General features: G+C 36.2%; 1 protein-coding gene across 1 annotated transcript; it reads right to left on the reverse strand.

The window, feature by feature from the left end:
• Positions 1 to 4,593: 4,593 nt before the first annotated feature.
• LOC128230677 (collagen alpha-2(VIII) chain-like) lies at positions 4,594 to 12,113 on the reverse strand. The gene is made up of 3 exons (XM_052943122.1): positions 12,065 to 12,113; positions 5,221 to 5,382; positions 4,594 to 5,018 (listed from the first exon to the last, which is right to left on the reverse strand). Exons 1-3 carry the CDS (start codon positions 12,111 to 12,113, stop codon positions 4,594 to 4,596), a joined length of 636 nt encoding a protein of 211 aa, XP_052799082.1.
• Positions 12,114 to 13,535: the final 1,422 nt, after the last annotated feature.

Genomic DNA, 13,535 nt, shown 5'->3' on the forward strand with positions numbered 1-13,535 from the left:
CGCTCTATTAAAATAAACAATGACGTCATAACTACGTGCGTGTTATACAATATGCACGTCAAGTTTTATCTATACAGACGACTAGGCGAATGTAGATATAATAAATATATACTCAATTGCAGAAAATTCTACTTATTTGTAATCGTTATTAATAATTATTAAAAATGTAAATGTAAGGATTGATTGCAATATTTCATGTGATTATATTGTATGAAAGCAGACGCCCATGTTTGCAGCACGAACACACGATACAATGAGATCAATCCTTAAATAAACTATTGTTTTAGGTTTCAACATCAGGTGCTTGACAGCTACATGTAAGGTTGGAATGTTTAATATTTCAAGAATGACGCACAAATAACATTTACATAATGAACGGAAAAGTAATAAGAACAAATACAATTGACTACAATAACGAATGAGACATTTATATTCCAAGAAGCGAAATAGGAATTGCAAAATTCAGTTGATACATGGTTACAGTATAACATATTATATACCGAGATACGTTTATTTTCTCTATTTATTTATATAACTGTTATTCCAAGCAGATGTGATATTAATGCCAAGTTTAAATATAGGTCATACACGAAGAGTTTCTACGGAAGCCTATTAGGGCCGTTTTGACCTAGAGTTTAGGCGTACAAAATTAGAACTTAGAGCTTACAATTTAGTACTTTAATAGGACTTAGTTATTAGAAGACAATACCAGCAGGTGCGTCATTTTACGAAGAAAGCGAAAGATTTCAGAAAACAGATCGCATATATAGCAGTAAAACAGAGTTTTTGCTGTATGTATGTTGCGCTTCCGAAAATAAGTCCTTTTACGTAGTTTCTAATGTTTTTACTCCCACGAGCCCCGTCAAATATGAATTAAAATTAACCAATCAGTCATTATCATCGCCAAACGTTTCTTCATCGTGGCCATGGCCAGTGGTGCTGTTTTTTGTAATGTGTATGATTTGTATGCATATGCACCCATTTTTTTGGAGGTTTGGGGGTGGGGGGGGGAGCGTACGTGCATGCTTCCGTCCGTAACCATTTACTTTGCAAACGTGTGTTGCTTAAAACTAAAAAACTACATATATGTGATCTAGAGTCATGACTCTTCAGCTGAATGTTATTCGTATGTTCTAAGTCATGAAACCTTAAGGAAAAGCTGTTGGGTGATGAAGTTGTGTACTGGGATTTTTTTACAGCTCTAGATAGTAAAGTTTGGCTCTTGTATTGGAAATAGTTTTGAATATGTGTCGCTAAAAACTCATTTTTTTACATAGAGTCATGAAACTTGAAGGGAATGTGCACCTGGGGATTTTTTAACATTTGTACATAGAAAGGTTTGGCCTTTGTACACATGTATAAGGAAAAATGCGTTTTTGAACATGTGTGTACAACATATATAATGACGTGTTTAACGACAATTTTTAGCAAAAATATTATGTGAACTATTTGACTAGGAGGGGAAGGAGGTTCTCACATGTCTCAAAATGTCATGAAACCTAAGAGGGAAGTTGTTAAGGTGATAAGGTTATGCACTTTGGATTTTGTTCACAGTTTCACACAGTTGGATGAGAGTCATGGCCCTTTAAATCACAAAAACAATGCATTTTCGAACTTGAGCTGCTCATAACTGCCGAATAATTTCAACTATCATCATACCTTAGAAGAATTTTGTTCTGATTGTGCCCTTGGGATTTTGTTCGCAGATATGCATATGAAGTTTTTAAAATAAATAAATGTTACTATTGATGGGAAATAAATTAGAATTTGGTAAAAAACAACTCCTTGGTCCTGCGGGAAATGTTGGGGCATCCCTGTCCTAGGCACAATTATAGTTTCACATACATTAACATATTCATCATGTGTTATCCAAATTACCAAGTATGATGCCAGACGTCGATGTGCTTGAATCCTTAAATAACAGTTTATGTGCTTATTGATCGCGACTTTACCCTGACGATCAGTCACTAACATGCCCGATCATTGGCAAAGGATTTTCGATTCCGTCTGATTCCTTACACTTTGATATAAACGAGTTTCTGAAATTGATCAGGGTTCGTTAACTAAGGGCTCTCGTAATATGCAGGTAAATGTTATACACTTACTGTTTTTATCGTTTTCTTAGTTATAAGTTTTATACAGTTAATCGGAAAAATATGCAAGAACTGTTGCCACAGCTGTTATTTTCAAAACTGTTGTTGTTTGTTATAATACCAGTAAATAGTAGGATGGTGTCGATTTTAGTTGACGATTTAAAGGAGACATTTACAAGAGTCGAACTTATCAAGCATTACTTTTCCTGTAGTGATCCAGATAAATACATGTTATTATTTTTATTATACTGCACAATATATTAAACACAGTGTTCGCCAGTTGAAGCGGAATTTTAAAAAGCTACAAATCATGCGTGGCACAGAAATTGTACCCAAGAGGAAATTGAGATCCAGAGGTTCATGCGCAAATAAAAAGGAACGCTTTATATGTGGCAAATGTTAGTGAAATATTGCATTCTGTGTTAAAAATAATGAGAGATATCAGCCCCTTAGGGATAAAGCACTAAAAAGCACACCGATTATCAGATGAAAGTTTTCCTTAAATGGTCCAAACTCTCTGTTTCATGTTGATGGCTATGACAAATTGAAGCCGCACGGATTTTATATTCATGTGGCAGTAAACTGTTACAGTCGACGAATTTTGTGGCTAAAAGTATCAAGTCGGCATCTGTTATTGCGTAATATTACATAGACACAATGAAGGAACTAGGCATTGCCCCCAAGACTCCTTCGTTCGGACAAGGGAACTGAAAATGCAACACTTTCTTGGCTGCAACCCTTTTTCAAAGTCAGTGTTTCGGGTTAGTAAACACATATATGTGATCATTGCTTAGTGCATATGCCATTTAAAAGAACTATTTTGGGATGCCGAATTTCACTGTGTACTTTCACCTCCTGAAGAATAGATTAATGGCATACACGTTTCTTATACTTTATTCAATAGCCATATCATGTTTAGACAAGTATTCAACAAACGAAGCTTCACTGGAACCGTATTTTACAATGAATTGCTAATCACGGCATACATTGCTTATTCGCAAATATCCAACTACCAACCAGTTGGTAGTTGGGGATTCAGATTTTGTCTATTTATTTGTTCTAACGATTCACATATGAAGATATCACATGCTTAATGTATGAGTGTACATGCATTAAATACACGGTGTGCTTTCTTCACATGTGTACCTTTTAATCATAAAACAAGACACAATCTGAATCCTCAATTACCAGCTGGTTGGTATAATCTGAATCCCTAACTACCAACTGCTTGGAAGTTGGATGTTCGCAAATAATCAACGGGGGATGGTCAAATAACCAAATGGCGAATGTGCGAATAATAGTGATTAAAAACAGTGTTTGTTACGAAGATACATATATTGTGTACACGAAAAAATGCAATAACTGTTTAATTTCTTTTCATGTGTACCTTTTAACCATAAAAAAGACAAAATCTGAATCTCCAACTTTCAACTTGTTGGTAGTATTCGCGATTATGCTGTTTGGATATCCTTCCGGCAAATGCGCGAAAAAAGTGATTTTAAACAGTATTCGTCACGAAGATACGTATGTGTACATGCCTAAACATACATTAAGTGGTGGATTTCTTCATATGTATACCTTGAGACCATATATATAGACAGAATCTAATTCTCGACTGTCAACTGGTTGGTAGGTTTGTTTTTGAGAGCTTAGTGATTATAACGCAAAATTGTAACAATATTAGAAATGGTTTCATGTCTTAAAATAATTGACATTATCCAATGTACATAAAATTGACTTTATTTTGGTGATTGAATCTTTGTAAATGGAACATTTGCTTTTCGAACTAGGAAATGATTTTAATACACAGTTGTTTCCTAGTTCATTGACCATTTTTCTTATTTGAAAAATAAACAGATATTCAAAGAAACCACATAATATTGTTGCTTGATCGTGTGAAACAGTTTGACACAAACACATAGTGATATTGTCAATATCGTTTCCGGAAAAATCCAAAAGAAATTTAAACAAATCAATGATAAAAAATTCCTTCGAAAAAGTTGCTCAACTCTTTATTGCAACAAAACATGTTGTTTATTTTCCTCTTAAAAAGGTTAAGTTTTTAGGTTTTAATTTTGGCACTCCTTACCCATTTTTGTTTTGTGGAAGGCCAAAACAATTACAACTACACTTATAATTTATATACAGGTACAATAAATGTGGTCATACTTACTCTCCTTGAAAGCAACATTGTTTGTAAAAATTGAAAAAGTGTGTACAACATATATAATGACGTTTTTAACTATTTGACTAGGTGGGGAAGGAGGTTCTCACATGTCTCAAAATGTCATCGCAGCAGAGCAAACAACGCTGTTTGATCTGTGCAGTAGTTACTGTTTCGCTAAATAAGATCATTGACATGTTCATGACGTTTACTACTCTACGATAATGGGCTTTCCACTCGACTAGAGGGTGCGTTCCGATAGTGAATAATGAAATGGTAATAACTGAGGAAGCGTTATCCGATTGTTTTCCATCAAACCATCGGTATATGTTGTTTCTACGGGTAATTCTTCAGTTTGTGAAGAATAGCACCAGAGAATGTGTTCCTATAGTAAGAACTGTCATCATTGAGGAACATATCGTTTGGATTAGAATGTGTGCACTCTACCCATAGTCGTTCGTTTTGCCTGAGAATGACAGTAGCACTAGCCGAAGAACATGAGTAAGCAGTAGAATCATAATTTCTCCCCTTTATGACATTCATCTTACTGTCTATGATGAACGCATAACGCCATTCTTGGGCGTTTTGAATGCAGAAGTGCGCCGAGAACAGATAGACGCCAGTGACAGGCGCCGTGAAGATTCCTGCACCGCTGTCAAAGGCGCTCCCAATGTTGAACAGCGGGTTGCTGAAGACGATCACTTGGCCCTGGGTCGGAGACTTGTCCACTATCGTGTGAGCATTGAATGCAATTGCTAGGTCTGAAATAAACATTTGTGATCGAATTCATGTATCATGTGTCTTGATTTTACATTGTCTTCATTAATATATTATAAGCAAATATCAACTTAAAGCTCATTTAATTGTAGCGTATTCATAACACATTCAAATGAATAGGTATGCACATGTATATACATATGCATATAAATATATGTTTTGGTATATAACTTGAAGTAAACCTACCTGATTTGTTAATATTGTCCATGAAGTAAGTTTGCAGCGCCCCGATCGTTTGTTTAACGCCATCCACGTCTCTCAGACCGGAAGTAACCTGGTCACGTGCTTGTTGCATTTCCTTGTGATTACCTCCACGTTGAGCTCCATTCGCACCATCTTCTCGAGCAGCTGCTCAACGAGAGAAAGCCAAGATCGAGGTTCAACTGGAAGTGAAGCGGCCAAGCAGGCGCCCATGACCAAAAGCAGAATAGCTAGTCTCATATCTGTGATATTTCCACGGTGAGGTCTTGTTCAGAAATTTGTGTGGAAACAAGTCTGACGTTCAGCCAAAGAAAAGTGAGGTCCGGTTGTGAGAGTTTATGTTAATAATGCCCATTTTGGTATGACCCGACCTACCGTAAACTTCGCGGTTTCAAAAAAATGTCATAAGGTAAGAATTTTACTATAAGCCATTCAAATGACTAGTGCACGGAATGATAGTATATGTATCATTTACAATAACAAACACCGTAATATGTTTTGCAATTCACCATATGACAGGGAAACACAGGTAACAAATGTTGGCTGATTTTTTCCGTAACGAATTGTTGTTACCATGTGCTCATTTTCATACATGTCAGTAAGGTTTTTGAACTTGCAACAAATATACCTCGATATTTTTTCCACAAATATGCCAAAGAAGTTATGGAGACCTCCAATTTTCCAAAACCAAACATCATGTATGATCTATATTTCATATTGTTCTAAATCTAAGATCTGCTTTGGGTTGACCTAATATTAATGAATAGAGAAAATTAATGTATTTCTGTATAAACCATAAACATTGTAATACTATTACCATTCTTCCACTGAATGTTCGCAATTGGGAACAAGAATGTCTCATTGTTTTTGTAGTCACAAACATTTGTTCTATTAAACCTTGACGTTCATAATGTGAATTACACATTTGTTATTTTAAACCTAACCAATAAGGTGTAAATATTCAACATCAAGAGACAAACTTTATTTGCAGCTGCATATTCAAGCAATGGAGAATGAAACATTAAAAGGATTGATCGCATTCTTTCGAGTGTTCGTTCTATAAATTTTCAAGCGTTCTCTCCTACATTCATATAATATGATCGGTATAAAAACTGCAATCAATCTTTACATTAACATTTTAAACAAGTATTCATAACGATTACTAATCAGTATAATATTCTGTAATTGTGTATTAATTGTAAAATAGAGGTCACTACCAGCATAATATTTTATTGAGTGTTAGCATGTTCTTACATGTACAAAACATAATGGTTATGTGACTGTGTCGCATCAAACCATTTACACTTGTGTAAGTACATACTAACAGCCTTTAACTGTTTCTAAACTTATATAATACACTTTTACGATTGTAATCAACGGAAAGTGTGTGAAGATTGTTCAGTTTGTCTCAGTTTTTTAGCCCATCTTGAGCAGGTTGCATATGCATATTTAGAAACTATTGATATTAATATGTTCATGTTGTCCACGAGTGAGTGCAATATTAAGATACATCAATTCATACAGGGAATAAATAATAATATTATATTGGTGGTTCGATCCAGAGGAATTTTGCGCGAGGATCCTTTTATTGTAGAAAAAACAAACCTTAAACAAAAACTTAACAAGCACGTCCAATTCATTTTGTTGGATGCATTTGGTTTGTCGGTGGTACCCTGGTAGTAAATTAGTAAATAAAAAACGACTCATGTTTGAAGTGTAAAGTAGATTTAATTAAGTATCAACAAAAAATTATTTGCGAAGGAATTCATTAGCAAGCATATACTATCTTAATCTCTCAAAACGTAGCAGGCCGAAAGTCTTTCAACGCTCTAAGTGCTTTGATTAGCTTTTAGGGTTCATCGGAATATGAATGCTATGGAAAGAATATGCGTCGGTACGGAAGCGCATTAGGAGTATTAATATTGTGTTAGGCTTACACCCTCTTAGTCTCTGTATAGAGAAAACTTATATACTTATAAACTTGTATACTTATATTTATTGTGTAACATGCAAAGGATTATGACGGCATTGTTTATTTCAATATTTCGCTCCTATTGGAAGACGTCATTTAACCAATGATATACGGCGTTAAACTAATCGCCTGTTCTTTTTTACGAACGTATTCGGTCGGTAACCTTAAAGTGACTCTCTTATTCAAAATCAATACAAACACTTGTATAACAAACATTGATTTTGACTGATAAACCTTTAACTACTTTCTTAATAATGCATTTATGGAAAATATTAATTACTGATAACAAAATTGTAACCGTGTATTTAATAGCTGATAACGCACAAACGTTAAATGATTGGTGAGAGCTAAAAGATTTACTGTGATCTTCTATTGTCTCATAAGGTAGTAATACCGTGTTTTCTGCACCTTTCTTTCAAATTAAACTCGGTATCGTTATAAGAACCATTGTTTTCGACATTCATTCATCCGTTTTGGTATATTAAAGCAATTGTATTTATTGTTGTAAATCTTGTTTGGGAGTAAGAGTGCATTTTTAATTTTACGATAAATGCTCAAATACATCAGATTCCACTCATTCGTTATCGTTATGAGTGCTTATTTAAAATGGAAAAATAAGGATTGATCGCAATTTTCGTGTGATTATATTGTATAAACGCATACACGCACGCTTGTCAAATCATAGCACGGACACACAAAACAGTTCGATCAATCCTTAAATTAACTATTTTTTAAAGTTTCAACATCAATTGCTTGAATTGACAGCTACAGGAAAGGCTGGAATGTTAAATAATTCAAAAGGGCAGCACAAATAACATTCACAATATGAACGGCAAGGTTTTAAAATAAAAATGTATGTGAGTACAATAACCAATGAAACAATTATGTTTCTAAATGCAAACAATCAGTGGATAAATGGTAACATTATTACAGTGTACACGTATAATATCGAAATACATTCTAATTGCAATTCGTTTGACGGTCATCCCAAAGGAGGGCTAAGATTTAGGCCAGAATTAAATATATAGCACACACGAAGATAGGTTTTGGAAAGAGGAAGCAGTCCATAGTTTCTATGGCATATTTATGAAAAAACTGTGCCAATGAGTGTCAGTCTATGCATAAATAAAAGTCATATTTCCGCAATGGTTCCTTGCGGTACCAATGCAAATGCCTAATTAATTGCTTATGCTGACTAGACTTTCCTAGTTAAATCGCTCACGGTACACAATTTATGAATACACAGTGAGTGGACGTATTTATGATACGTTCACGAGGTGGCTCTTTGGCTAAGATCAAGTGAACTAATAGCTGCCGTCTACTACAGTCCCGATACTTTGCAGAAGGGTTGTCAATGCATTTTTTTCTAGTTTCGGGAACTTTTCGGGATCATATATCAATAAATGGATAAAGTTTGGCATTCAGTTCGGTGAATCGAGTCCTAGTGTTCACGATCATACATGTAATGAAGCAGATTCATTCAAGGTAGAAAAGAAAATGTATATTTTAAAATAATACTATTTAATTTTCTAAATAAATAGGTGTATGCTGTTCACCGTCACTGAATTCGTTACTTGCTTATACTTTGAATTGTGTCGTTATGTCCTGAAAGTCGAAACAGTCTTTTTGGACTGTCGGTTTGTGAATAAATTAATGCATAGTAAAACATTTTTATAGTAAATGCAACCATTTTTTCCTCGATTCGCCATCGTGCATAATGGAAAGCATGAACGATATGTTGTTTGCTGTTTGCGTTTTGTTAAAATCCTCTTTTAAATACATATACCAATGTAGCTACAAGGGACATAACTTGGGAAGCAACATCGGAATTGTTGGGCTATTAGAGAGACTAATAGCTAAAAGCGGTTAGCAAATAGCAAAAGGCATGTGGTTCAGGCCATGATATCCTTAATAATTTAAAGACACGTAAAGAATTATGCGCACACACTTACTCTCATAATACCATTATGGAGTGCGCATGCGTCAGCCGAAAGTCATCTTTTTCTACCGGCTCCAGCAAAATTCCGTTCTCTTAAAAGCAGGTTATGGTAAAACCCAGCCCCATCTGAGTATTTTACTCCCCTAGCTTCTGCAACTCACCAAATTTTTGCAATAGCAGTATTTAGCCACTTATTCCCCTATTCCATGTCCAAATTTTAGTCCAAAGTTATCATCCCTGCGTACTCTTTACCGGATATTGGTTACATCTCCTCTGTGTTTACATTTTCTACTTCCTGTCCAGGTGTTTTCACTTTTTTCAGGTAATCCATCATGTTTAAAACTACAGTGGTTCTGTTTATTTTTATATTATGTTCCATCTGTGTAAGTGTAGGTACTAGCAACCGCACTCCATTGGCCAAGAGAATTGTCAAACTTCAAATTTCCCTTTTAATCAAATGGTTAAAGAAAACCTCCCCATGTAAAAAGGACAAAGGTAAAGATGTTTTTAAATCCATGCTCTTCTTATTCCCCCTTCTTCTTGCCATTGCCCCTGATGTTGAAAGCAACCACGGCGCTGTCCAAACTGATCTATACCTGGAAGGTAACTCCACAGTCATTCCCTGTGGAAATTGCCAAACCCCTGTCACCTGGACCTTTAAGGGTGTCCAGTGTGACATGTGCAACATCTGGTTTCATGCTAATTGCCAGAACATTGATGACTCTAGGTATGACAGACTCGGAAATTCCAGTGGGGTTGGTGTCTGGAAATGCACTATATGTGAAAATGTAAATATCGCATTAAATTCAACCCCCAGCTTAGACTCCCTTGAAGCACCCAATCCGTTTGAAAGCCTTAACCAATCAAACTCCAGTGATCTGTCCTTCTCCATGGCTCACACCTCGACACCCAAACGTAACAACGAACCTAAAAGTCAGAAATCCAAAATGTCTACTAAAAACAATATTAAAAGATCAATCAAAGTTCTTGTGGTCAACTGTAGATCAATTGTTGACAAGAAACATGAGTTTAGTAACCTAGCTAGCATTCTCAACAAAATCTGATATAATAATAGGCACAGAATCTTGGCTTAAACCTAAACGTCACACAAATGAAATTTTTGACCCAGATCTAGGTTACACAATTTTTAGAAGAGACCGTGTCACACATGCAGGTGGCGGAGTATTCATCGCAGTGAGAGATTGTATTATTGCCCAAGAAATGCCCGAACTTCAATCCAATTGCGAATATCTCTGGATTAAAGTTGACCTAGTAGGCAATAAACCATTAATTTATAGATGCATACTACAAACCACACGAGCTAGATACAGCCAGCTCAAAAGAATTTGCACAATCTCTAGCAAAAGTTAACTAAACATTCACTAACGTTTGGGTGGCTGGGGATCTGAATCTACCAAAAATGGACTGGAACACCATGAGTCCATCCCCTGACCGCAAACATCCTACATACTACCGAAAAATTCTTGAGACCATAAACGATTTTAACCTCACACAAATGGTCAACCTATCTACTAGGGAAAATAATATCTTAGACCTATTTCTTACAACAAATCCAACCCTGGTAAATTAGGTTAACATCCTACCTGGCATCAGCGACCATAACATTGTTGAGGTCAAAGTGCATACCTCCACCAAAATATGTTACCAAAAGCCTCTAAAAATCCCACTATATAAAAAAGCAAACTGGGAAAGATTTAAACAGTCAATGGATACGTACCATCAGGAAATGTTAAAGGAGGGCAAATATTCCACCCTATCAATTGAAGATCTATGGGTTAACTCCTCATCTACTCTAAATAACCTATCAGAGAAATTCATACCGTCAAAAATGTCCCCATTAGACGCCATCTTCTCTGGATTAATCAAAGTCTGAAGAGGATTATAAGAAGGCGTGATAGGGCCTTCAAAAGTTTTAGGAAATCAAACAAATCCTCTGATCGCAAATACTTCATGGTCCTCAAACATACAGTCCGAAGGAAAACAAAAGAGGCCTATCAAAATTAACTTGAGGATAGTCTTAATGTAAACCAGCCTGATGCCTCTCCCTCATCAAAGCCAAACACCAAAAAGTTCTACTCCCTCCTCAAACATTCCAAACAAGATTCAGCATCCCTGCCACCTTTGAAATACCGAAACAAACTTTATACAGATGAAACTTCAAAGGCAACTGCTTTAAATAAACAGTTCCAATCAGTATTCAGTCCAAAATCACCCCTTAACTTAGCATCCTACTGCAAGATGAAACTCCAAGAGATATCTGATAAAAAACAAAACTCACTACCTGAAGACAGTCAAAATTACCAAAGAATGCCAAATATATATAAGTGCCAACGGCATTGAAAAGCTCCTAACAAATCTTAACCCTCATAAGGTATGTGCGCCAGACAAAATCAAGCCCATCATTCTTAAAACTCTTTCAAAGGAACTGTCACCAATCCTTGAAATTCTCTTCCAGAAATCCATTGATGAGGGATCCATACCCTCCCAGTAGAAAAATGCAAATGTAACCCCTATTTACAAGAAGGGCGACAAGTCAGACCCAGCCAACTACAGGCCAATATCCCTTTTATGTGTACTTTGCAAAACCCTGGAGCAAATAGTGTCCTCATCAATTTCAAAACACTTTACAAACCTTGGCATTCTGCACAATCACCAACATGGTTTCCGAGAAACTAACAATGCTTGTAAATGACCTTGTAAAATCAGTGTACAACAAACAACAGGTTGACCTGATGTTTTTAGTCTTTAGCAAAGCCTTCGACAAAGTGAGACATGAGAAAGTCCTCCTAAAATGCATAATTATGGCATACGTGGTCAAACGTTAAAATGGATTAAGAGCTTTCTAGATAACCGGCTTCAATCCTTGATCCTAAACGGTACAAGTTCAGAGCCCATACCTGTATCATCAGGAGTTCCGCAGAGGTCAGTGATTGGGCCCCTGCTCATCCTTGCATACATAAATGACCTCCCACAAAACACCCAGTCCAAAGTGCTTCTATTTGCAGTCAAACAGTCTAATACCCTACAAGATGCTAGAAAAGTGGGAGTTGGACTGGGATATGGAATTCAATCCCTCCAAGTGTCAAGTTATCCACGTCTCAAGAAGGAAACATCCTATCCCCTCACAATACTATCTACACAATACACTCCTAGAATCTGTCACCTCAGCAAAATACCTCGGAGTGGATATCTCAAATGATCTCTTGTGGGACACCCACATAAATAGGTCAACAAAAAAGGCAAATCAAACTCTAGGTTTCCTTCGCAGGAACATAAAGGTCAAATCCATACCCCTTAAGTCCATCGCATACCAGACCCTTGTCAGACCCCAGCTGGAATATTGTTCCGAAGTCTGTTCCCCTTACACTCAAACTCAAATAGACCAAATAGAAGCGGTTCAGAGGAAGGCAGCGCGTTGGGCGATGTCTGACTTTAGCCGCACCTCCAGTGTCACTGACGTGCTACACACCCTTAAATGGCACCGCCTAGATCTCCGGCGCATTGATTCCAGATTGTCCCTCATGTACAAAATTACTGACCAGTTGGTGGCAATCCCCATTCCAGATTTCCTTATCCCTCTTACTAGACAATCCCGCCATTACCATCCCTTATCATATAGGTTAATCTCTGCCACAACTGACTACTACAAGTTCTCCTTCTTCCCCATGTCCATAGTACTATGGAATAATCTCCCCCCAGATATACCCCTTCTTCAAACCCTTGAACAGTTCAATGTTGCTGTCAGCACCATTGAACACAGTTCATCATAACCTGTTCTTCACTCCTGTTTTTAAACTTTTAAACTACTAACAAATGATTCCCTTCCCTTTATATATGTATTTTGGCCTGAATTCTTTTAACTTCTACTAACAGTCTTTGTGGCTTGACGCGCACAAAAATGTCTACGTCCCTATAAAGGGTTCGACAGTACAGGAAGATAAAAACATTTCAAACTCAGATTTATTAAACATATGCAATATATAGTACTGCTATTCTAACTAGCTGAACATTTTTGTCTAAACTGTAACTTGATAACTGCATGCACTTTGAATATTACTGTTTTTGAATGTTGTAAGGGCCCATGGGAACCTAGGGGGAAAGTCGAGATAACGAACATTCGACACATCCGAATTACAAAAAAAGTATCAGCAATCCCAACACTTTTGAGTTTGATTTATGTCCGACATCCGACTTCTGCAATTGAATTGTCTTGTTACCGTCGTGAAAACAGCAAACGTATTATTGAAAAATAAAGTGATAAAAAATTAATTTAATTTAGTCAAATTTATTTATTTCACGTTTATGGATAACACAAATAAGATATAAAACCACAATAACATACACTTGTATATTGTAAGAAAACGGTAA

Source organism: Mya arenaria, chromosome 4, assembly GCF_026914265.1.
Source record: "Mya arenaria isolate MELC-2E11 chromosome 4, ASM2691426v1".
Taxonomy (NCBI): Eukaryota; Metazoa; Mollusca; class Bivalvia; order Myida; family Myidae; genus Mya; species Mya arenaria.

Bases quoted from the DNA above. Each gene is read 5' to 3' on its own strand.
- LOC128230677 (XM_052943122.1), bottom strand. From the start codon at position 12,113: ATGAGCAGGGGCCCAATCACTGACCTCTGCGGAACTCCTGATGATACA. The intron at 5,383-12,064 runs GTATGGGCTCTG...CTCGTTGAGCAG, and splicing joins CGGAACTCCTGATGATACAG to CTGCTCGAGAAGATGGTGCG. The intron at 5,019-5,220 runs GTAGGTTTACTT...TGTTTATTTCAG, and splicing joins GGACAATATTAACAAATCAG to ACCTAGCAATTGCATTCAAT.